The 24,412-nt window shown below is 51.1% G+C and overlaps 8 protein-coding genes across 8 annotated transcripts; 3 read left to right on the plus strand and 5 right to left on the minus strand.

The window, feature by feature from the left end:
• Positions 1-385: 385 nt before the first annotated feature.
• On the minus strand, positions 386-1,053 carry ASPVEDRAFT_70115 (regulator of G-protein signaling domain-containing protein; the record flags this gene model as incomplete). Its single annotated transcript, XM_040816057.1, has 1 exon — positions 386-1,053. Exon 1 carries the CDS (start codon positions 1,034-1,036, stop codon positions 386-388), a length of 651 nt encoding a protein of 216 aa, XP_040665571.1. The 5' UTR covers positions 1,037-1,053.
• A 478-nt stretch (positions 1,054-1,531) lies between these two features.
• On the plus strand, positions 1,532-2,799 carry ASPVEDRAFT_526752 (SDR family NAD(P)-dependent oxidoreductase). The gene is made up of 2 exons (XM_040814680.1): positions 1,532-2,158; positions 2,205-2,799. Exons 1-2 carry the CDS (start codon positions 1,671-1,673, stop codon positions 2,656-2,658), a joined length of 942 nt encoding a protein of 313 aa, XP_040665572.1. The 5' UTR covers positions 1,532-1,670; the 3' UTR covers positions 2,659-2,799.
• A 141-nt stretch (positions 2,800-2,940) lies between these two features.
• On the minus strand, positions 2,941-3,475 carry ASPVEDRAFT_81401 (uncharacterized protein; the record flags this gene model as incomplete). Its single annotated transcript, XM_040817036.1, has 2 exons — positions 2,941-3,321; positions 3,395-3,475. 2 exons carry the CDS (start codon positions 3,473-3,475, stop codon positions 2,941-2,943), a joined length of 462 nt encoding a protein of 153 aa, XP_040665573.1.
• A 357-nt stretch (positions 3,476-3,832) lies between these two features.
• ASPVEDRAFT_163989 (putative NF-X1 finger and helicase domain protein) lies at positions 3,833-9,886 on the minus strand. The gene is made up of 2 exons (XM_040808623.1): positions 9,790-9,886; positions 3,833-9,738 (listed from the first exon to the last, which is right to left on the minus strand). Exons 1-2 carry the CDS (start codon positions 9,798-9,800, stop codon positions 3,993-3,995), a joined length of 5,757 nt encoding a protein of 1,918 aa, XP_040665574.1. The 5' UTR covers positions 9,801-9,886; the 3' UTR covers positions 3,833-3,992.
• A 591-nt stretch (positions 9,887-10,477) lies between these two features.
• ASPVEDRAFT_883631 (type I polyketide synthase) lies at positions 10,478-15,748 on the minus strand. The gene has a single exon (XM_040818297.1). The coding sequence runs from the start codon at positions 15,704-15,706 to the stop codon at positions 10,514-10,516; it is 5,193 nt and encodes a 1,730-aa protein (XP_040665575.1). The 5' UTR covers positions 15,707-15,748; the 3' UTR covers positions 10,478-10,513.
• Positions 15,749-16,686: 938 nt separating this feature from the next.
• On the minus strand, positions 16,687-17,793 carry ASPVEDRAFT_883635 (uncharacterized protein; the record flags this gene model as incomplete). The annotated part of the gene is made up of 3 exons (XM_040818298.1): positions 16,687-16,807; positions 16,866-17,141; positions 17,207-17,793. The coding sequence occupies 3 exons, from the start codon at positions 17,791-17,793 to the stop codon at positions 16,687-16,689; spliced, it is 984 nt and encodes a 327-aa protein (XP_040665576.1).
• Positions 17,794-18,084: 291 nt separating this feature from the next.
• On the plus strand, positions 18,085-19,844 carry ASPVEDRAFT_81406 (cytochrome P450; the record flags this gene model as incomplete). Its single annotated transcript, XM_040817037.1, has 4 exons — positions 18,085-18,184; positions 18,236-18,299; positions 18,354-19,312; positions 19,369-19,844. 4 exons carry the CDS (start codon positions 18,085-18,087, stop codon positions 19,842-19,844), a joined length of 1,599 nt encoding a protein of 532 aa, XP_040665577.1.
• An 897-nt stretch (positions 19,845-20,741) lies between these two features.
• Positions 20,742-24,050, plus strand: ASPVEDRAFT_128455 (uncharacterized protein; the record flags this gene model as incomplete). The annotated part of the gene is made up of 4 exons (XM_040806551.1): positions 20,742-21,038; positions 21,100-21,361; positions 21,421-23,591; positions 23,640-24,050. 4 exons carry the CDS (start codon positions 20,742-20,744, stop codon positions 24,048-24,050), a joined length of 3,141 nt encoding a protein of 1,046 aa, XP_040665578.1.
• Between the last annotated feature and the right edge of the window lie 362 nt (positions 24,051-24,412).

Genomic DNA, 24,412 nt, shown 5'->3' on the forward strand with positions numbered 1-24,412 from the left:
ATGAGGATATTGCGCTCCCCGGGCTTGGGGAGGACTTTCTCCGATTTATGCGTTTCTTCAGACATTTATATAGAGGTGATGTTTTCTGATGTCTTGAGCTGACGAGAGAAGAACAAAGGAATGCATCAAGTAATGACCCACGGCTAAAGAACCCTGCAATATGCAGGAAATGCTTTATCAAGCTTAGAAATATCAAAATGCAGTGTTTAAAGGTGTTGGGGCAATCTTAGAGAATGATTTGAGTAATGTCAAGTTTACAAAATGTCGCTGTTTGGTGCGTAATTTCTTAATGCCACTGGTTTAGGCTTGCTTGAGGATATACATGTCTAGTAAAAAAAAAAAAAAAAAAAAAAAAAAAAAAAAAAAAAAAAAAAAAAAAAAAAACTCAAATATGCAACAATCCGACGACATTCTTCGCCTTCTTCTTCCATTTCCCGTCATCATGGTCTATACTGTATTTCCGCCGATACGGCCATCTAAACCACGTACTCCGTTTCACCTGCACCGCAGCCTCAGAATCAGGAGACGTCGGGGCCAGGTACGCTAATTTCGGCACTGCCGGCATACTTGCGGTCCTTGTGTACACCCTATACATGCGACTTTGCATATCGACACTATTGACGAATTCCGCGAAGACGGATGTCCTCAGTGCCTCCGCAATCTGCTGTACTGTCTGTTCCAGAACCCAAGGTTGGGGCGGAGGATAGTGGGCTAGTAAAGCGTGCCGTTGTTGAGTAGTGATGTTAATCTCATTGATAGACTCGGGGAGTATATAGAGAGACACGAGGTTCTGCCATAATGTAGATAGTGCTTCGCGTTGTGGGTGTTCTGTGGCTGATTCGGGTTCCGGGGCGGCCAGGGAGTAGAGGGTCGCGTAGTGCCGGAAGCAAAGGAGGAATTGGAGGGATTCGATGGCATGGCGCTGTGTTAAGAAGTGTTTGAAGGCGGATAGTGTATATGGCTCTGGGGCTATATTGTCTAGGACATCTTGGAATGACGGCTGGAATGGGCGGTAGGGGCCTTCGAAGGAAACCATGTCTAGACTGGTTAAAGGCTGGATAAGAACGGCATTGTTTGATCTTAATTCTGAGGCTGACACTTGTTTTATAGACCCGAGCGTCTAGACTCTCTCATCCAGAATTTGTAATTTCGCCTCTCGCTGCCGTTACATGCGATCGGCTGCAACGGCGGGTGAGCCATGGTATGGAATAGGTCTCGATCCAAGCCATGTGCACGTACCCAAGGATCGACAGATAAGAAACTGGGCTTTCTCCGCGTGACAGGTAGTCAGCCTGTTCCCATGGTACATGGACCTTGACTCATGGGCCCTAACCAGCCTCCCCATGGGGCCCTGTGATTCGGGTTCAGCGGCGCATAGTTTCGGCCGATTCCTAACGATGGTACCTGGACCGATTAGGCTATCGCGAATATACGATACGGACGAGAAATATATTTGTCATTTGAATATTTCACGTTGTGCCTCTATGGATATATCATCGCCGGGATGAAAATGCACCGGCAAATTGGTGGTCTAGCCCTGGGCTCATAGTTGATCTAAAGAGACAAGGTCTAGAAAACTGGAATGGGATTAATCAAGTTTATAAAAGAGCGTATGTTTCTTGAAGATTCAGAAAAGGACCACAATTTCATGACCTATCAAAAAATACACAATGTCGCATACAGATGAAGCTGCTCTTGTCGACCTCCAGGGAATATTCTCCCTCGATGGCAAAGTTGCCCTTGTCACAGGAGGCAGTCGAGGGCTTGGTTTCCATGCAGCATCGGGGTACGTAGACCATTTCATGGAAACACAGATAAGTACAACGACGCTCACAGTGCTTAGATTACTTCAAGCTGGATGCTCTCAAGTGTTCATAACATCGCGGTCTCCCTCTGACTGTGATAAGGCCGTTGCAGGACTCAATGCACTGCTCAACAAACATCCCAATGCAAAGGCAATTGCCGTGCCTACGGACTGTTCGCGTGCCGATGAGCTCGACAGACTAGTTAGTGTGATATCTCAGTCGACCGATCATGTTGATATCGTCTTCGCCAACGCGGGAACAGTCCGAATGGGACCTTTGGAAGAGCATTCGGACAAAGAGTTCTCCGACGTAATGGACCTGAATGTCAAAGGGACATTCCTACTTGTTCAGAAGTAAGCAGCTAGATCATATTCCAATCAGAAATGCTAAATAAAGTAGACTCCTCCCCCTTCTGTCCGCAAAGGCTCAGCGCGAGGACGCATCCCGGATCATCATCAACTCCTCTATCGCCGGAATGATCGCCGGAGGTACTGGACACCTTGCTATGCCAAGTTACGGTGCATCCAAGGCAGCGCTTATCCAGATGGCCAAGTACCTTGCCATAGAGCTGGGCCCGCGAAACATCTTGACCAACGTCATTGCGCCGGGCTTCTACCCGACTAAGATGTCCTCCATTCTTTCTGATAAAGTAGGCGGCCCAGATGTGCTGGCAAGCATGGTTCCGAACCGCAGAGTAGGGACTCCTAATGATATTGCCTCGTTGGTTGTGTTCTTGAGCTCCAAGGCGGGCAGTTACGTGAACGGGGCAACTGCTGTGACTGATGGGGGGTTTGGCTTATTGCATTCGGTCAATGCTGGTGATGCATCTCAGGATGGGACTTTCCTGGGATAGGATAGAAGGAATTACCAGCTGGAAGAAAAGCTTTGTATATTATTATCTACCAGTAGCTGAATCAATTCTGCAGCCGTAAGGACTGCAAGATTGCCCTGGAGAACCAGCGCCATTACAAACCCAATACTCCCATAAAGCCTGGATAGTTCTCAACGCAATCCCAATTTGCACTCTACTACTGCTTCGGCCATGGCCACCGATTTGGCTGTGACTCGTCTCTCGACCAGGGACCTCGCTTTCCAGATACTCGTGGCTTTGCAAAACCTTGACTGGGACCATGGACTACATAAATGAACCAGCGAGTTCTCGGGCCTTATCATCTGAGCTCGACTCAGGCCCGATCTCCCATCTCCATCGCTGTATGTTGAATACCAGGGGTGCATCCATGGATTCTAAATCAGTGCCCTCGCGCTCGGTGATACCCCCGTCATCGTCCTCTCCTCCTTTGGCTACAGGGTCAAACCCTGTTTTCCCCTCGTTGTAATAGCTGTCGAAACCGTCCAGGCCATAGTTATTCTCTGGCCCAAACCCATATGGGTAGAACATGAGCTTGGGGTCACAGTGGTCGTCGTATTCAATGTGGCATCTGGCGCAGAGTGCCACGCCATTCTCTACCGACACCAGGCGAAAGTTTATCAAGCCCTTTGCCTTTAGTATTCGGACCTAATAATCGAACGGGTTGTTTGTTAGTGTCTATTTATTGTCTTACTAGGGCTATGGAATCCAGAATACGAACCGATTCGTCGGATTCTTCGACGAGATGGGCGCCTTGCTGGCCCCGGTGGCCGCACATAAAACACCGCTCATTAGTCGTCATTTCTATTCCGCTCGTTATGGTACTGAAGAAGAGCTGAGAAGGTGGTATAACGCGAATCGCCGGGCTTCTGTTTGGTGACCGTGGACGGGGGCGTGCTGTTGGAACTATTGTGGGAAGGAGCAACCCCAGTGTAGTAACTGGAAGGAACGTCATATAGTGGAGATGGCAAGAGTTATATAGTGAGCAAGGCCAGGCAGAAGTATGTGGGCAGGTCTGTCATGCCATCTCTTTGCCACACATTAGGGTTATGAATAAGTTCAAGTCAGAGAAGGCCACAAACACTACCGACACTGCCGAGTCAGTAGCTGTAGCAGGGAAGCCCTCGAGATTGCCCTGGAGAACCAGGTGATATCATTCCTCGTGACTGCTATGTATGCAATGTAATTTCTCTATTATCTCTGCTCTGTCCCCATAGGTTGAATATCCTCCCGGTCCAGAGATGTGCGTTCCCGGGACTGCCTATTGATATAAAAGCTGTCATTTCTATGTAATGTGGTACTGCCCCAGAACCCAACGATCATATATGCATTCCCCTCAGCCCATCCTCCAAATCACTGGCCCTGGTTACCCCATCAGCCGTCCGGTGATGCTGCCCTCCAACACGCGCACCACATTCCGGACACGTCGACAGCTGCATCGCCCCTCCACACTCCCCAATAGTAAACGGATGTCCATTCTCGCAATAGTACCAGTGTCCTGTTCCCCTGAACTCGCGCGCCATTGCAGCCAGGACGGCTGCGCGTTCCTCGCTCGTCACAGGCGTGTAAAAGGTTGACCCGTGCAGCATGTTCCGGGTGCCTTCAATTTCGTCGGAAAGGCCCCGTGTCTGCTGGGTATGTAAGTCACATAGGCCCTGGGCTTGGTCTATGGCGCTCGTGCCCTCCTGTAACAGCCTCTCAGCTTTCGCGGCGTCAGTCACACTCTGGCGCTCTAACGCGCATAGCTGGGCAAGGAAGATATGCCCCTCGACCTGCTGCAAGACACGGACAGAGGAAGCAGCCTCGTCGATGAGGGTCTTGCTTTGCTTTTTGTTCTCTGCTAGGTTGACATGTAATATGCTTTCGCTGCTGCTAGGGGCCTGTTTCTTTAGGGACAGGAAGTCAGCCAGAAGAGCAGTATCTAGACGGAGCAGAAGCGAGGTGGCCTGGAGGTGGCCCTTTGTTTGGAGAACATCTTCGTCAAACTCGAACTGGCCTAGGGCTTGGTTGCGTCGGTGGGCCCCCTCGACCATGTTGCGGACTTGGTTGTATGGTTGTTCCTCGAGTTTGACTCTGTTCCTGTACGTAGATATCCTATCCCGAAGGTCTAACAGGAGCTTCCACCGCGGTTTATCATGTTTGTTGATATGGGTTGCCATAAGCCGGACTTGATGGCTAGGGGGGCCTTCGATTCGCACCTTCGAGCCGCCGTGGAAAATCCGCTTGGCTATATCCGCTGTCTTTCGTGTCCCTTCTCCATCCCGTAGCTCAGACAAAGCCTTTGGTAAGGCCTGTGCCATTGGTATATATGATTGATTCAAATATACGATGAACTTCTTGGTGGCCTCGTCTAGCAAGGCCCGTCTCACAAGCCTTCCATAGCGAGATAGATTACGCAGCGATCCACGACAAGTCGCGCACGTCCGGATGTCGTCAATCGAGAACGGCTTTAAAGACGAGGCAATAGACACCGGCCTCCCCTCATCGTTCATATTATAATGGCTCCGGAAATCCATCTGGCCGTCCATGCTTTCAATGGTCAAAAAGTGCCCGCACTGAGGGAAGATGCACGGGTTAACGTCCAGGTCTATTTCCTCGTATACATCACCGAGAATGAAATCGACCGGGGTGCTCTTGATACTCTCCGCTGCACACACCTGACAGAATGTCGCAGGGGGACAAGACTCTCCACAAACAGAGGGACACTGGTGGCCGCAGCTTAGGGGTTTTTCACACCGCCGCGAGCAAGGAACGTGGTTGCAGGGCGCAGCGCAAGGCATTGAGCATGTGCTATGAGGGCAGGACGAGAGACATTCAGATACGGCGCAGGGCGGGCATGGATCAGAGCACTTCTGCGGACATCTCGAATGCCCACACTGTACATCGCACGGCGCCGTGCATTCACCGCATGGCGTGCCATCGTGGCAAGGTGCGCTGCAGGAATGGGCACATGTTGAATAAGGCCGTCCACATGGCTGGGTGCATTGTCCATGGTCTGTCGCAACACCCTCGGCAGTGCGCTGTAGACAGTCGGCGCATCTCCGTTTGCAGCTATGGCCGCATGGGAGGATGGTCTGACATGGGCGCCTGCACTGATACTCCACGCTGGCGACATCGACATGGCATGCGATCGTGATAGAGTGCTTGCAATGCGGAACCTCCTTTTTCACGAGCGTAGGGCATTTGACGGTGCTCAGGTCCTGAGACTGCCAGCAGGGCAGACTAGCCATGGAATGGCCACAGGGTAGGATACGTCCAGCATCAAACACTGGAATCTGGCATTTCTTCGGGCACGGGTCTCCACAGGGCCTAGGGCAGGGATGGGTGCATCCCTTCTGAGGACGCTGACAAGGCTCCGTACAGTACACCGCGGCATGTAGCATATCAGAATGACATTTCTGCTTGCAGGGATGGCCGCACCGGAGCCGCTTGCCGCATTGCAGGCTGCAGCCTCCCTCTGGGGCGAGTTGGAGAAAGTCGTCAGGCTCCGATACTGTGATGGGTGTCTCCGGGTGGCGAGGACAGCAGAGGTCAAGACTCGAACCGATATTACCCTCGGACTCCAAGATATTGATCACCTTATTCCACATGTCGACCCCTTTGGATGTTTCTGAATTACCAATAACGTACATTCCGTGCATGGCCCGCGAGAGAAGGACGTTTATCCGGTTAGGCGTCCGGAGGAAGCCGCATTGATTTTGCTTGTTGCTTCTTACCAGGGAGATCACAACAACCTTGGCCTCCTCGCCCTGGAAGTTATCAATAGTGGCGACTCTGAGGGTTTGGAGAAGAGAGGACTTGGTAATAACTTTACTATCCGAGTCTGTTGTCTCAGCCGCAAATCCTGCATTATCAAGGTCTTCCTGGTCCCTTTCGCCCAAGGTGATTGTATAGGAACCAGCAAGTCTCCGCCGTATGCGATGGAGCTGCCCCAGATAGGGCGTAAGCACGGCTATATCGCCAGAGGCATAGGTGCCCTGTCGGATAAGATGATTAACCAAGGCAATCGTCAGGTCTATTTCGTGGTCGTTCCAGTGGGATGTTGCAATGGCGTCGTCGCCAGACGAATCGCCTTCTGCATGTCGGTGATCCAACCAGAACAACCGATGGCGCATCCCCATAACTTCAGGGTACTCGGAGACTACGGGGGAATCCTGCAGTCTTGGGTATAGGGTGTCACGGACTAGACGAGACATGGACGGATGCATACGGCGTTGCGTCTCTAGACTGCAGAAGGGGAGTTGCACCCCGACTCCATCATCAGGCTCCACAAGACGTTCGAATAGAGATCTATCTAGGGAGTACGCTTTTCCAGAGCTACTTTCCCTAGAAAGCTCGTAGTTCTGGATCTGAGGCCGAAGCTGCTGGTGATCGCCAATGAGGATAACATGCTCCAGAGAAGGTAGCAACGAGGTGAGTAAATGCGCTTCGAGAACCTCGCCAGCTTCTTCACATAAGAGAACCTTTGACGGTAAACGACGCAACATGTTCAGGTTTCGGGCCAGACCTGTTGTGGTGACCCCGATAACGTCTGCCGTTCGAAGGCAGCGGAGGTCGATTTCATCCTGTACTCTATCCAGAGAGTGCTTGGTTCCAGAATGCGATGACAGCAGCGACCGTGCCTCGGAAAGAGCCTCCATTCGGGCCCCGCTAGACCAGTGTGCATGTAGGAGCCGGCGTTCTGACACTGTCATCATATCTACATGGACCATGGCCAGTTCAGGTATGGGGCGAGTATGCCCGTGTCGCTGTCCCCCGTTGAGCCATGAGTGCAGGATTCCAAGAGGTCCTGATTTAGACTGCCTCTGAAAGCCATCCGCATCCTTCTGGAAGAGCTGCTGGTAGTGCAGGGGGTTACTCCTTTTGATATACTCTTTCAGTCTGTGCGCTGGGCCTGCCGAGTTGAGCTTGAGCTCCTGGAACGATTCCTCGTCTTCGTCCAGTGACGTGCGTAATAGCCACTGGTTGTGCTTCTCCATCCGGGTCTTGTCAACCTCTCTGGCAACAGTCCGGAGATTCAGTGGCTGCAAACGCTCGGATTTGGATTGAGACCCAATGCGGATGATTTGGGTGGTGATGTCGTTGTCCAACAGGTCTTCCAGGAGTTGGTCAAGGGCATGATTAGTATAGCACACACAGAGAATAGGCCCAAGCCCCTTTTTGACCTTCTTCTTGTTGGCTAAAAGCACCTTGATCAATGCCACTCCTGTAAAACTCTTGCCGGTGCCTGGCGGGCCTTGGATCAGAGCGATTCGTCTCTGGAGTGAGCGCACCAGGGCTGTTGCTTGGGCATCATCAAGAGTGGACTTGCTCTGAAGAGTCTTTATATCGATGGGCTTGGAATGTTCAACAGTTAAACTTGAGCCGTCATTCATGAGACATTTTAGATCGAAGCTGAATCCGGGGACTACCGAGTACAGCGGCGGCGGCACATCTATGAACTCCGACAGGCTGCTTGTATCGCTGGGTGCAATGAAATCTGACATTGGAATATCAGCGGCCTTTTGCATCTTCTGCAAAGCAAGCAGCGTAGGTTGAAATGAGGGCAGAAGAATCCCAGGGAATTCCACCAGCGACATCGCAGACAGGTTCCCTTTCGCTCCATGGCAGTCTAAAATATATTGCCATGTATGCTCTCCTGGCTCAACAAGCTCCAACACTACTGAAGCCACATTTATGTCCCCCGAGAGTGAATTGGCCATTCTTGGGTCCTTCTTCTCCACTGCACCGGGCCTTTTACTCGGAAGATCAGGCGGAGCTACCGTACAGAACACTGCAGTCCCCCTGCGATCCAGAAGGCAAACGAAAGCACTTGCTTGCAGGCGCTTGGATAATTGCCACCAGTCCTGCTGTTTCTGTTTCGACATACCTCGGACCTGCGTTGGCTGCGAGAACTGCACGAGGAACTGCAGCCCGGAACGCTTGTGCAGGTCCACCTGCTTGACGAGGACGTCTCTATAAATGTGCATTCTGGTTTGCCCCCTCCGACCATGTATCGTAGCCCGGGGCCGGAGCTCCGCGTGAATGGCGTCTCTGAGCTGCCCAACAGTGTCTTCTCGCAAGAGCCGGAAGTTCCTGTCTAGCAGTCCGGCCAGCCCAGGAAGATGCCATTGACGCGGGTCCTTCACGGGGAGGTATTCCGTGCGTGATGACAGGATCTCCTGGAAGGTCGGCATGATCTTAACCTTCCCAATGTCGGCGTGGTCATTGTCGTGGCGTTTCCCAGGCGGATCTTTCTGTGCGACAAAGGCAACAGGTGGAGCATTGGATGGGACTTTCCGCGAAGACCCCAGCAACGTTGGTAGAGAGAGTCCAATATTTAGACGGCGCTGGAGTCGCTCAAGGTAGTGGACGGACTGGTGAAGGCCACTTCCACCGTCCAGGCCATGGAGGGCATTCAGGAGGTCTGCGAACCGCTGGACAACTTGCTGTAGCGACTCTTGGATGAAGGCCGTCGAATTCAAGTCGACAATGTGCCAGAAGGCCGATAAGGATGATTCAAGGTATATACAGGAAGCCTCGCCATCTGCCTCGACTTCAAGTTGTATCGTATCGGCTAGAAATTGTAGAAGCGGCGCTGCCCGACGCGCATTAATCCCGAAGATGCAGTTGTATATACTCCCAACGGCCTGTTCCAGGACCAGCGAGGTCAGTAAGCTGGGATATGTGATGACCTCTATGAAAGGCAGCATCTCCTCAGCGAATATAGTGCGTTTCGCTGTTGGCGACAGGACAGAAAAGTCCCGTTCAATAAGCTCTTGAATCCGTCGCAGGCCACCCTCCTTTGAGAGACACTGGATAACCTCTTGCAATGAGCTCTCGTGTCCCTGAATCAGCTTTCTGGCCTTTTTGAAGAACTCTCCCAGCCTGGAGCCGAGTGGTTGACTTGTTCGACCGTAGGCGATCTGTCTCTTCCATGCAGAGAGCTCGTTGAACTCATCGGGTTCGGAGCCTCCACGTCGACCGGGGCCATTTGCTGCCTTTGGTGAGTCTCCCTGGCGTATATGTTCAAATTTGCATGATTTGAATTTGCAGGTCCCATCTCGTGCGAACTGGTAACAGATCCTGTGAGATCATATCAGCGTGACCGTATATGGAACGAAGTGATTTCCTTACTTTCCAACCATTTTTTCAGCAGCAGGAAAAAAGTGTGTGTTTGTGATTATTCAAAAGGAGAAATACTCGCTGCCGGATTCAGTATTATATATTCAAGGGGTCAGTGGTCAAAGTCCGAGTGAGAGAAACGAAAGCGCCAAATCCCCCTCTTTATGACGACAGAAGGCCCCCCGTCCTACAGGCAAGGCTGTTTTAGCCTGGGCCAGCTGTTCATTGATTCCCAATCGCAAGTACAGCCTCACTAGGTCGAAGCGCCGCAGACCTTGCAATCCTGGTTGATTGGGTCGCCGCAAGTCCGCGGCACAGCAAACTCGCAGGTACTTTTATATGGAGGGGGTAAGGCGCCAGAGAAGAAAAAGAAAATATTCATCACTCAGTAGTATTGGTCCTCCCCCATGCTTTGGCCTTTTGAGTCTTATGCGTCGCATTTCTGTCACTAGAAAGGACCCTGGTCGCTCAAGTTGGCGCCGTGATGTAAGATAAACATGACGCTGAAGTGAGTGTGATATTATAATAATTATACTGTTCTCTAACCCCTCCGCTGAACTACAAGGATGCATATAATGTAGATATCATACCATTCTGGCTGAAAGGTTGTATAGAAGACCACTCTTCTTTGGAGGGCTGTGCCATCTCGACTGCAGTCAGTGTATTTTACCTGATCTTATATCTAATATCCTATATAACCATACACATAATCCTAATACGAGATCCAGTATAAAGATCACGCATTGCCACCGAGCTTCTGGGAAAACCACTCGACCAAGTGCCGCACGGTAGGATGATTCCAAGTGAAGTTTGGCGGAACAGACACATTCAACGACTGCTGCAGCTTTCGTCTCAAAACAACACTCATGACGGAATCCAGCCCGTAGTCGCTCATTGCTGCTCGGGAGTCTACATCGCTGGCTGTTGTCTGGAGCACTTCAGCAACACATGAGCGGATATGCTCGTCGAGGTACGCCTTCAGTTCAGGTCCAGAAGTGGGGATAGTGGTAGGGGTTTCAGCTCCATCTTTTGAAGCTGCCTGACCATCAATATTCCTATTAGGCGCCGAGCGAGTCACTATATCCCGAATAACAGGGCAAGGCACGGGCTCGTCAGGACGAAGGGTGCGCGTACGGAGAACAACACCGTGGTCCATGTCAAACTGTGCAAGATGCATCCAGGCTTGGAATGCCTCATGGCGTGTGATATCTGTAACGCCCTTCGCTTCCAATTCCGCAGCAACAAAGTCAGAATCACTCCCCAGCCCCATTCCACGCCAGGACGTCCACTGGAACGAAATTGTATTATCCCCTAGACTTTGACGGTATGTCGCCAGAGTATCGAGGAATGCGTTGGCACTGCCATACGAGGCTTGACCCTGGAACCCTAGGAGCTGTCCGCACGACGAGTACAGGACGAAGAAATCCAGAGACCCTGCTGGGAATGCTTCATGCAAAGCAAGAGCGCCGTTGACCTTGGGGCTGAAGACTCTGCGGAAAGCGGCTTTGGTGCTATTGAGGACCAACTCGTTTTCTACTATACCGGCTGCATGAACGACACCGAGAACTGGTGGGAGACCTAGCTTATTTAGAGAGTCCTGGAGCTTCGTGGCGGCATCCTGTTCCCCTATATCAATAGCGAGGGTGTGAACCGAAACGCCCAACCTCTCTAGTTCCTGGATCCTCGCTATGACCTGCTTATATTCTTCATGAGCCTGACTCCAGGTTGATCGCGGAGGAAGAGAGCGACGAGACAGCAGAACCAGACGACGAGCCCCATTTTCCGCCAGGAACTCAGCGGTCGCAAGGCCTAGATCTCCCAAGCCGCCAGTGATAAGGTACGTTCCCTCAGGACGAGGGAGGCAGCGAGTTGCCTCTTGTGTTCGTGCTTCTAATGCCAACGAGCGCAGTCTTCCGGTCCGTGGTATCCCATCTTGAATGCGGATCACGTCTTCTCCCTGGATATATTTCATTGCCGTTAGAGGGACGGAGAAGCCCTCGCCATCAATAAGACCCCCGAAGTGTTCAGGATGCTCGCTGGCAATTACCCTGCTCAGCCCTACAAGGGGAGCATTGGCAAGCGCTGTTGGGCAATGGCCCTTGATGGCATCTGTCGTCAGCACAAACACCTTCAGCGGTAATCCAGAATGCACGGCATATTTTATGATTTCGAGCAGCTCCAAGGTTTGTTTCTCGGTCTCTTCAAGGACGTCTCCAAGGGACGAAATTCTTGGAGGAATATAAGCAATCACCGTACCCTCGTTCAGAGCATCGCCAGGCAAAGACTGAAGCTCATCACACCGGGAGAACTGCAATGAATGAACGTGGGCAGGAAGAGAGGAGGCGTATTCCTGCATCAACAACTGATTTCTGCCAACCAAGACGACCTGGCTGATCTTGAAAGGGTCTTCTGCAGGTAGGGCTGGTGGCCACGCAAGTCTATGAACTAGACTACCAATCGATGTGGTAGAACCGGAGACAGCTTCGATTTCAGAGAACTGCATTCCACTTAACCTTGTGAGCACCACGCCTTGCTCATCAAGAACCATAACATCCGCACGGCTCTCAGGACCGGGGTCTCTGCGAACGTGAACCCAGCCAAGCTTAGGTGGATTACACGCTGTACAGATCTCCAGTTGCTGGATCTTCGATGGCATCCGTAGACGAGCTTCATCATAAAAGATGCACGACCCTATCGAAGTTGCAGCATCTAGGAACGGTGCCCATGATGATGCGTCCCAGTCCGGTATGTCGACCCCCGGGGCAACGTCCACTCGAGCCAGCATCTCCTGCGAGTCGCCATAATGATCTAGGACTTTCCAGGGGAAGCCCATCGCAGATACTCCAACGCTTGCTAAGTAGTCGATAGTAAAGCTACCGACTTGCCGTTTCATGGCACTACAGCTCAAGTCAACCTTCTCATAAGGGGTAGAGGTTGAGCTGCCGCTGCAGCACGCAGTGGTGTGTGTAAGCCACGAAGCGTCATGACCGGCCTCATTATCCATATTGCTGAGCTGAGACATAATCTTCACCTCGCGGCCCTGCACGACGACCTGCACCGATCGTGCAACATCAACGGCCACGGGCACTTTCAGATTCACCTGCTCGAGTCGGGTACTCCGCGTAGCCTGCAGAAAGGTATTGAGCAGACAGGCAGCAGGGATTATTTCTGTTCCCGAAACAGGGTGGTCTCCAGGGAAGGGCTTCGATTCTTTTTCTAGAAACGTGCTGTATACTACGGTGTCTGTGCCCGCCACTGGAATATGGTGCCCGACGAGCGTATGCTGGATTGGATTGTGGGTTTCTATGGCTCCTGGAGAAGAGGAGAGCTTCGGTAGCAGGGTTTGATGGTGCCATGCCTCTGTCGGTAGTCCCTGGGCCCAAGGACCTGGCATCTGCATTCTCCAGTCAACATCAACTCCGGCGCAATGCAGTTGGCCAAGGGCATGTAAAATGCTGATATCGGCAGGATCATCGCGTCTCATTGTTGAAACCACTGAGAAGTCTTCAACTCCCGTCTCCATCACCGTCTCGGTGATCGAGTGGGATACGATAGGGTGACTTGATACCTCGAGGAAGACCCGGTAGCCGTCCTCGATGGCACATATTATTGTCTCTGTAAGCCGCACCGGGCTGATCATGTTGTTTGTCCAGTATTCGGCATCACGAAGGGCCTGATCACGGGAATTGGGGAGCGATGTTGAATACAACTTCACGGAGGGGCGTTTCGGGTGTAATGTATCCTTGATTGAAGCCACCAGCGGCTTTCCCAGCGGGACCATCATAGGACTGTGGAATGCAACGTCGGTTTTCACAAAGGATGCCTTAATTCCCTGTTCTCTATACGTATCGGCAAGCAGGGCAACCTTGTCCTTCAGCCCCGCAATAACGCAGGATGAAGGCGACGAGCTAATCGCAACAGTCAAATCTGACCGGCCTTTAAGATCCTGGCTGACATCGGTGGAAGACTTGTTAACGAGCGCCATCGCACCCTGGCCCATAAATTGACGGTATAGAACAGCCCGCCGAGTAACGACCAATGCCCCCTCCACAGGCGAGAGTGCGCCTGCGACAACGCTGGCAGCAATTTCACCGACGGAATGACCTATTATCGCATTTGGTAAGAGACCGTTCGATTTTAGAACAGCAGCGATGCCTATCTGCATGATATATGTTAGGATCTGAATCCTGTCGGTGCACTCGAAATCGCCATCACACAGCCACTGAATAGGCGACGAGTTTATCTCCCTCTGTACAATCTCGTCTAGTGGGCTAATTGCATTGCAGAATACCGAATTGCTGAGCATTTCTTTGCCCATGTCCATCCACTGAGCTCCATGCCCTGAGAATACCCAGACGACCTCCTTGCTAAGGTTGGTAGGCAAGCAGCGATTTTCGCACGCCCACTTGCCTGGGCTCCCTCCTTTGGACAAGGAATCAAGGGATCCAAGAGCTTCTGGAATACTCTTGATGACGGCCGAGAATCGGGTTTCGTGGTGGTCACGTCGAGTTGCTAGAGTAGTACAGATGCTCGCCAGATTCTCCTCTGTCCCATTCGCCGCAATCCAAGTTCGCAGAGATTTGGCGATTATGGGCAGTCGTTTCTTCTGCGGTGCGGAGATCATAAGGACCTTAATATCAGGCCCTCGAATATCCTGGTCATGAGTCTGAAATTCCTGATATTGTTCCAGTATAGCATGGGAGACTGTCCCGCCATAGCCATAGGAGCAAATGGCCGCCCGACGTGGCCCATCGCATTCCGGCCATGCTGTCTCCTTTTGGACAACTTTTAGGCCAGATTCCTCCCAGTCGATGCGATTATTTAAGGTGTTCAGGTTCGCCTGGGGAGGCAAGACCCCCTTCTGGACTGCAAGGACAGCTTTGATAACGCCCATAACACCGGCACCTGCTTCCAAATGTCCGATATTAGGTTTGATAGACCCAATATGGCAGGGGGCATCTCGACGTCCCCCATATACAGCACTCATGGCTGAGACCTCGGTGGGGTCACCCAACGGCGTTGACGTTGCGTGGGCTTCAATATACTGAATAGCACTAGGATCAAGATTGGCAACACGAAGCGCATTATCTGCAACGAGACTCTGTGCAGCTGCATTTGGTGCCATGATCCCATTCTTCTTTCCATCGTGGGCTACGGCGGTTCCCCGGATAACACCAAGGATATGATCGCCGTCCCTTACAGCCTGACCGTGATTTTTCAGAATCACAGCCCCTGCGCCCTCCCCACGCCCGTAGCCCTCTGCACCATCATCGAATGAGCGACAACGACCATCGGAGGCGAGGGCACCGGCTTTTTGGAGGACTATCGTTAGCCCCGGGCCATACAGGGCATTGACACCACCCACAATGGCGATGCTCGACTCGCGATTGAGAATTGCAGATACCCCGTTATGTACGGCAACAAGGGAAGAGGCACATGCGGCATCAACAGCGACGCTGGGCCCTTTCAAATCAAGGTGATAGGAGATCCGGTTTGGGACGCCGCAGTAGGCCGTTCCGATACCCATCCAGGCATCAATCGTGCCTAGATCCTCCAGGAGTAACTTGGAATAGTCGTCCGAGTTCACGCCCCAGAATACAGATGTGTCCGTTCCCCGCAGCGACTTTGCAGGAATACCAGCGTCTTGGAGGGCCTCGATAGCAACTTCGAGTGAGATCCGTTGCTGGGGATCCATCTGTTCAGCTTCCTTTGGTGAGATTCCAAAGAACTGACAGTCAAAATCATCAATCCCGTTGAGGAAATAGCCAAACTTTATGGTTTTGTCGAGTATTGCTTGATGTCGAGGGTTCCGTGTATAGTATGGCTTCCATCGAGAGGCAGGGACCTCGCCAACGCCGTCCTTCTGCGAGAGTAAAAGGTCCCAAACTTGCTGGGGATTGTTGACATTCCCAGCGACGCGGCAGGACATCCCGACCACTGCTACTCCATCGCATGTGTCCTTATGCTGGTCAGTATTTGGTACCCGGGGTCTGTAGATTAACGTACCACCGAGCTGTTATCTGTGGTATAGTTCGTAGTTGTAGTAGAACTACACGGAGATTGAGGTGTGTTCGACATGGTGACAATACGATACAGCAATATGGGATCAAATGCAATAATGGTAGTGACATAAAAATATATATATATATATGATTTCGTGTCAAAAACAGATAAATATATGGTGACTATAGAGCAAGGCATCAAGGCCACATAAGGGATACGCCGTATTGTACTGTACATACCTAGGGGATGAACGAGGCCATCGGGACATGCCCGATCCGATAGCAGATTTGCAAGCCAATATTGTGCAAGATGATGGAGCCATAACTGGCACGGGGTATCAGCTGGTCGGTGTTGCTGATCGAATCCAAAACCCGGAAATTGAATATCCTCCATTGCCGCGATGCACTATGGGAAGTGGAAGTGTTGAATCGGTGGTGTCCACTAGTAGAAACGTCGATGTCCTAAATAGGAAGGAGGTAGGGTTTCGTACTTTTGGTGATCCACAACGTCTTTAGTCCGATCTGCCCGTGCCAGACTATGATTTACCGCAGATCAGATCAAACGATTAAAATGAAAGAAGCAAATACTGTCCCCGTGCACAGTTCAACGAACCTAAAACCACAGCCCGGATTTGGAATCCGAAAGAAATGGCGTGGCTAGCTATTGCGTTTGTCGATCAGAGAGACCTGAATTTTGGGGATTCCGTCCTCTGAACTGGGTGCAGCTGCTGGGTCAATGGTACATTACACTATTGCCTTTGAGAAAGGTGAAATGATGTCTGTCTACATCCAAGGCACAGTCAAATCAGATATGATTTCACTTGCTCGGCGGCTATTGTGAGGCGACTTCTACTGTGGGGAACTATACATGATATTCCTAGATACTGGCCAGTTCGATTCGTCTGATTCAAACAAGATTGGCTGATACGCCTGGCACAATGGCCTCCAACTTCTCCATCAGCTCCCTCCAAACCTTCTGCTGGGCTTGATTCCCCTCCTCGCTTCGAACAAAGCCGGACAAAGCTCCACTATATTAATCGTCAATACGGATACCTATTATAGTTAGGGTTGGTGGGAGCAGCTCACTCGTCGATCTTGCAGTCATTCAGGTATTTGCCATGCGATTCCAAACCAAGGCTTGCTGCATGGACCAGGGTACGAGATCCCTGTTCGGCTGTTCTGGCAAGGGACAGCTTCATTATGTACAGCTGCCAGCCCCAGAAGCCCGTAATGCCATCAACAAGGTGGGTAAGACAATACCCAGGTGTCAGCCCATTGACAACGACCTTTGGGCTGGTGGCGGCGATCTTGTTTGCCAGTTCGCGCATACAAAGAACTTCAAGGAGCTTGGATGCGTAGTACCTGTTATCCCGCAGGATTAGCCCTCACAATCACGGTGGGTCAGGTTCACAAGTGCAGAGGATTACCGATCATCGGGGCCAGAGTCCGTTGCAGCGCGCAAGGTATCGAACGTATTGGGCGTCTTCCACTCAGGCAAGTTGGTCATCACATGCCGATCAGACGCCACGATAACCAGTCTGGGAGTAGGCCGTCCATCCTGCGCGGAGGCTCGAAGTTTCGGTAGCACGAGCAGCGCTAGGAGCATCGTGCTGACGACATTGACGGTAATTGTGCTCTCGTCTTTCTCGGCAATGTAAAAGTCTTGCGACATCTTTCCTGCATTGAGGATTGCCACATCGACGCGGGGCAGGGCAGACAAAGACGCAGCGAAGGCCTTGACCGACTCGTAGTTTTCCATGTCGAGTTGAAAGACATCAATTGGAGTGGTTCTGCCAGTGGACGCCTGGAGTTCCTCTTTGGCTGCCTGTCCCTTGGACAGATTCCGCACCCCAAGAATGATGTGGGATGCATTCAGGTTTAGCATGTAGCGTGCTGTTACCAGTCCCAGGCCGGCATTACCACCTGTAATGACCACGGTTTGGGCCGTGAAGTCGTGGTTTGGTACAGGGAGGCTGACAAACAGCTGGGAGTAGAGAAAAGCCGGGGCAGACATGATCAATGAATGTGAGAAAGAGTAAGCTGAAAAAACTTGCAAATTTCACTTCCAAGGCGGGAGAAGGCATTATTAATGCCATCTCGAGGTTCGCGCACGATCAACATGAGAAATCGAGATAACCAACAAGGTTTGGGTGTGATATGCAAATCTAGTGGCCCGTGTACGGGTGGAGCACACGAACTATCACCATCCCTTAGGGCCAAGGAGCCAACAATAAAAGCCAGTAGGGCCTCACTAATGGCGGGGTGCAATAAGTTTTCGAACCACTCCTTTACCCAACCGTGCAAGATGTACTCTGCTCTAGGGTATGCCGTCATCCTCGCCATCCTTGCTGTCTTGTTAGTTCGGCGCCAGTTCCCAGGCCTGCGGGCACCAAATCTGCCCCCTGGTAGGACCCATTCTTTCCACACCATATCCAACGCAGGCTGACTGTATGAAGGGCCTCCATGCCTTCCTATTATTGGAAACCTTCACCAGATACCCCAAACCGGGGCTCATTTCAAGTACCTGCACACCATACTGTATATATATGCACTAAAACTAACACTGGGCTACAGGTTCACAGAATGGGCTGCGATTTATGGTTCGATATTCTCGCTCAAGATGGGACCACAAACTGCTATAGTCCTCAACTCTCCGTATATGATCAAGCAACTCATTGACAAACAGTCAGCCGTGTACAGCAACCGACCCAGGTCATACATTGCAGACAGTCTAGTCTTCCACAACGATCATCTGATGTTTCTGAATCCCGACACTAGATGGCGACGAGGACGACGCCTCTACCATAAATTCTTCAACGAAACGCTCTGCGAAAGCAGCCATCATCACCTTCAAAACGCCGAGGCAGCACAGCTCCTCAGGGATATCTGTCAGAGTCCAGACAATTTCATGAACCATATCAAACGGTTTACGAACAGCATCATAATGAGTCTGGTCACTGGTATCAGAACGCCAACTGCATCGGCAACTCACATGAAGAGCCTCTATGCCGTGCTGGACGGTATATCTGAAATATTCGAGATGGGAGCAACTCCGCCAGTCGACATCTTCCCTTTTCTGAAGTGGATACCTGAGAAGGTCTTCAATAACTGGAAGTCTCGCTCTGCCGCTCTTGCTCAGACCATGGACTCCGTATACGGCCCTCTGGTTGACCGAGTCCTATCACGCCGGGAGAAAGCAGGGTCACTAAACAAGGGAAGCTACCTGGATATGATCTTTGACCAGCAGGATACGCTGCAATTAACTCGTCATGAAATTGACCTTATGCTCGGAAATCTGCTAGAGGGCGGGTCTGATACGACGGCTATAACTACGATAGCATTTATTCAAGCTATGGCCCTATATCCAGAGGTGCAAAGAGAGGCACATGCAGTTATTGACTCAGTCATTGACCACAAGAGAACTCCGACGTGGGAGGACTTTTCCAGCCTTCCTTATGTTGTCATGGTTGTTAAGGAGACAATGCGCTGGCGGCCTGTGATGCCAACCGCCTTTCCACACGCAACAAGCAAAGGTAGCTTTCTCTGCCTTTCAGACATTTATTACAAACTTGCTAATATAATTGGACAGTGAGCACCATCGATGGAATGACCATCCCCGCAAGATCAGCCGTTATCATGAACGTCTGGAACCTTCACAACGACAGCGCCTACCATGACAACCCCACCCATTTCAACCCCCATCGATACAAAGATTGCACAGATCTTGCGGCCGTATATGCATCCTCCCCTGACTACCAAAACCGCGACCATTATGGCTACGGCTCTGGGCGTCGTATCTGCCCTGGCATCCACTTGGCTGAACGTGGTCTTTTCGTGGCATTTGCAAAGCTGCTATGGGCATTTCATATTACGCCCAAAGTAGATAATACGGGAAGCACTGTGCCGATTAATTGTGATCCCATCACTGGGTATACCGATGGGTTTCTGCGGTGTGCTAGGCCTTTTGCAGTTGATATCAAGCCTCGTTCGGAAGAGAGACAAAGAACTATCCTGGCGGAGTTTGAGCGCGCGGAGCAGGAGGTGTTTAGCAAATATGATATTTAAAGTATAGGATATGAGATATACAACCTTTTTAAGCCATTAGTAATAGGACCGTTGTTGGAGATGGTACTGAATTTGAAATAACTGTACATATCCAGGTTTCGACCAGCTTTCTCTTGTTCAACTCTCTTTGATACGCCTCATAGGAAACGCTAGATTTACTTTAACGTTGAAAATACATTTGTAAGAGTGAGTAAGTGTGATTTCTAATGCTTCGTCTGACTGGCAGTAGCAGGATATCCTCATTTGTTCATGGTCGCTTGGGCTTGCCAGTTTAGGGTTCAATCTATAGATTTGATCGGATCACGCAGCAGCGGGTCAGTTCCTACGATGATCAGATGAGACGCGAACAAAGAAAAAAAAATCAATATGCGACTATTTTACTAGTTTCGTAACCACCTCGGAACTACAAAGACAGGCCGCGATTACGTTTGGCAAGTGATAGGCCGCTAAAAACTTGGCTGTGGGCCATGATATCACAAGGTTTATACTATACATAGCCTCCACTACCTTGCACGTAATGATATCTTTCAGCTGCGCCCCTCGATCGTAGGTTCTTGATATGGGTATTCCAAATCCGATTTGCAGAGTGTCGGATGGGACTGCCAACTGGATGTATTGATCTGCGTTTCCTGGGCCTGTCTTGCACGGCTGCAGTACACCCACCCAATTTTTGGGTACGCGGGTCGATTAGATCGATGCCTGCAAGATGGAGCTGCAATATCTAGCATCTCTAACCGGCCGTAACGGGTTACAGTACAGGACAGAGGGTGTATGTGCTCGTTATTTATCGCAGGTATTCACGGCATCCCCCGTTCCGATATTGTCCATGTCCCATTCATCCAGAGTTCCAGGCATAGTATTACACCTCTTTTTATTGATCAGTCTTCGAATACCATAATGGCGACAGTAGGAAGTCCTCCCATTGGCAAAAGGCTCATGGCCCAGGTCATTGATGGTCTGTCAGAGGCAGACCCAGAGCGTAAGGTGTGCGCTATGCCAAAGAGCCCTGGCACACCTGACGACTATGTGGATTTGCGCGTGTGCAAACTTGCCCAGGCAGTCAATTACACAGCCTGGTGGATTGAGAAGCAGTTTGGAAAAGGGAGCTCGTTTAACGAGACCATTGCTTATATTGGGGGGAACGACGTGAGGTATCTGGTGATGGTGGTCGCGTGTAACAAGACTGGCTATAAGGTATGTACATGTTACACAACCCTGCAGAAGAGCATAGTGGCTAAGAGCATCCGCTTCCTAGCCCCTGCTCTCGTCGACTCGGAATTCCCACGCCGCACACGTTCGTCTCTTTGAAATGACGGGCTGCGCCAAGCTTTGCTATAGCTCTGAGAAGAAGCAAAACGCGGACGAGATTTGTGCCGTTGCGTCTCATGTTGCCAGCGTGGAAATACCTTCATTTACCGATATGATAGCACAGGAAGTCAGTTTGTATCCATTCACGGGCACAATCGAGGAGGTCAAGGATAAAGTGGCATTTATAGCCCATAGTTCTGGGACGACAGGTAAGAATATTTAGCATTGTGTGCTTTAAATGTTGGTATCTGACTCGGTCTCATTATAGGCTTCCCCAAGCCGATTCAGCTTACATTTGGGTATTTTGGAGCGTTGGACCATGGAGCCTATGTCCCTATCCCACCAGGCCGCGTTGCTGGCGTCCCAGACCGGCTCAAACCAAACGATCTCATCCTTTCAACGACCCCGTTCTTCCATCTAATGGGGTTCTCACTTCTCATTATGGCTGTATTCCATGGAATCCCCTGTGTGATGCTCCCGGATAAACCACTATCAACAGACCTAGTGACAAGGGTCCTGACGACCACCAAGCCAACAGCAGCTCTCTTTCCTCCATGTATATTGGAAGATCTCTGTGCAGTCCCAGAATCACGCAAGGCCCTTTCCCAACTGAACCGTGTCTATTTCGGAGGTGGTCCACTCTCCCCAGAGGTCGGCCGGCAGGTCAGCGAGATCACGCAGCTCGTCAGTTTCTTGGGAATGACAGAGGGTGGCTTCGTGCTGTCCCTTCGGCCGGAGCAGAACGAGGACTGGTCCTACTTCGAGTGGAGCTCGACCTTTGGTATAAAGATGGAGCTTGTCGAGGGCGGGCTGCATGAGATGGTCATCCACAGAACCGAGACCCCTGAGTGGCAGCCTATCTTCCATACATTCCCTGAGCTGGACTGCTACCACACAAAAGACTTATACTTGGCACATCCGGAAAGACCGAACCTGTGGAGGTTTCACGGCCGGCTGGATGATGTGATTGTGCTCAACAACGGGGAGAAGTTCAACCCAGTCACGATGGAGAAGATCATTGAAGGCCATCCGTTGGTGGCTAGGGCTGTCGTCGTGGGACTTGGAAGATTCCAGACTGCCCTGCTAGTTGAGCCAAACTGGAGACAAGTTGATTCGGAGGCGTATTCAGAGGCTGAATTCATCGACATCATCTGGCCGACAGTGCAAGAGGGGAATCACATCAGCCCGGCACATGGCCACGTCCTCAAGAACAAAATCGCCCTGGCGTCTCAAGAAAAGCCATTTGCTACAACTCCCAAAGGAAGTACGCAGCGAAGGCTTGTAGCGGACAGCTATAAGGAGGAAATCGATGCTCTCTACGCACGGTCTGATGTAGAAGACCTTCCATTCGTCCTTCCGCCGTCGCCCACCATGCAAGATATCGTTTCGTTTGTGCGAAGCCTCGTAATGCATATCTCAGGTGTCAGCTCCTGCGAGGATGATGACGATCTCTACAATGCTGGACTTGACTCCCTGCGCACCATCCAGCTGGCATCCGCTCTGAAGGCCATTGGGCTCCAGGATATCACTCCCCAAATGGTCTACGTGCATCCCAGCATTGGCAAGCTTGCTACTCTCATTTATGGCCTGCTCTATGGGGCCGGGAACGGAGAGACTTTGTCGAGACGTGAAAGAATAGATGGGCTAGTCGCAGAGTACACAGGAAGCCTTCCTCAGCAAGATCACGTCCAGAACATATGCCGTGACACAGACACACTCACGGTGATATTGACCGGATCTACTGGATCACTGGGCAGCTACCTGCTCGACTCTCTGCGCTCAGATCCATCCATCGGCAAGATATACTGCCTAACACGCGACGGCAACCCCGAGACACAAGCCCAAGCCCTACAAAATCGGGGCCTGGACCGAGCCATTCCTAACAAGGTTGAACTCGTCCGGACATCCCTAGGCGAGCACCACCTCGGTATCGAAGATACAAAATATCAGGAGATGCTACAGTCAGTAGACACAATCATCCACAACGCCTGGCGAATGGACTTCAACATCCCCGTCGAGTCATTCGAGCCAGTCCATATCCGCGCAGTGCACAGCCTGGTCGAATTCTGTGCCCAGAGCGCCCACCGAGCGCACCTCCATTTCCTATCCTCCATTGGCGCTGTTGGAGGATGGTCCACATCTGCACTGACAACTGAGTCTGAAGGTTCTATTCCCGAACTCCCATTTGACGACTGCGATGTGACTCTCCGTCAGGGATATAGCGAGGCAAAGCATATCTGTGAGCGTATCTGTCTGGCTGCGTCTGAGAAGTCCGGGGTCCCGACGAGCGTCCATCGTGTAGGACAGATCGCGGGCTCGTCTGGTGGGAGTGGATATTGGAATAGGAGTGAATGGCTCCCTGCTCTTATTGCTACGTCCAAGTATATTGGAAAGGTTCCATCCAGCTTGGGGGCTTTTGCGGTTGATTGGGTTCCTGTGGTGAGTTATTGCTGCTGGTATATACGGATGGATACTAATGATGCCTAGGATTTACTCGCGAAGATGATCGTGGACATCGTCCATTCCCGCAGTAAGAAAGAGAATGAATCTCCATTTGGCGTCTTCCATCTAGTAAATCCCACCTCCACATCGTGGGAAAGTCTCCTCCCGGCAATTCACGCCATGTATAGCCATGAAAACGGATTAGAGACAGTGAGCATGGAGTCTTGGGTGCAGGAACTGCATCAGATCAAGTATCCCAGTGCAGAAGACCTTGACAGCAAGCCAGCACTAAAGCTAATGCCATTCTATGAGAGTCTCGTTGCAGGCGGAGGTCTGGCCGCACTTTCTGTGTCCCTTGATGTGAGAAATACAAATGCTGCCAGCGCCACCATGAGAGCCCTTCCTCAAATCTCGCCAGATATGATGGCCACTTGGCTCAATCAATGGGGATTCTAATATGGCCAGGAGCTGAAGCTCCAAGGGAATTGCTGTTGTATCTAGATAATTGGCGGCCAATATCATCGCTGCCTCACATTTAACTAGGACAGAATGGCATTGATGAAGCTGGAAGACTCGAACTAGAGCATTTCAATATTTTATTAGACTTGGCAATTTTACGTAGTGAGCAGATACCAAGTCCTGAATTGCTGATGGCCTCCTCTCAACATCCCATGAAGCTCGTGCCACTAATACTTTTCGCCGCCTCCTCACTCAAGCAATATTACAATAATCCTGCCCGTAATACATTACAAAACGCGATCTAGTATAAGCTGAGCTCCACATTTGCGGTGCTCGATCTGATCACGCAGCGTGCAGGA

This window comes from Aspergillus versicolor, assembly GCF_001890125.1.
Source record: "Aspergillus versicolor CBS 583.65 unplaced genomic scaffold ASPVEscaffold_3, whole genome shotgun sequence".
In the NCBI taxonomy this organism is placed as follows: domain Eukaryota; kingdom Fungi; phylum Ascomycota; class Eurotiomycetes; order Eurotiales; family Aspergillaceae; genus Aspergillus; species Aspergillus versicolor.

Bases quoted from the DNA above. Each gene is read 5' to 3' on its own strand.
- ASPVEDRAFT_526752 (XM_040814680.1), top strand. From the start codon at position 1,671: ATGTCGCATACAGATGAAGCTGCTCTTGTCGACCTCCAGGGAATATTC. The intron at 2,159-2,204 runs GTAAGCAGCTAG...TAAATAAAGTAG, and splicing joins ACATTCCTACTTGTTCAGAA to ACTCCTCCCCCTTCTGTCCG.
- ASPVEDRAFT_883631 (XM_040818297.1), bottom strand. From the start codon at position 15,706: ATGTCCTGCCGCGTCGCTGGGAATGTCAACAATCCCCAGCAAGTTTGG.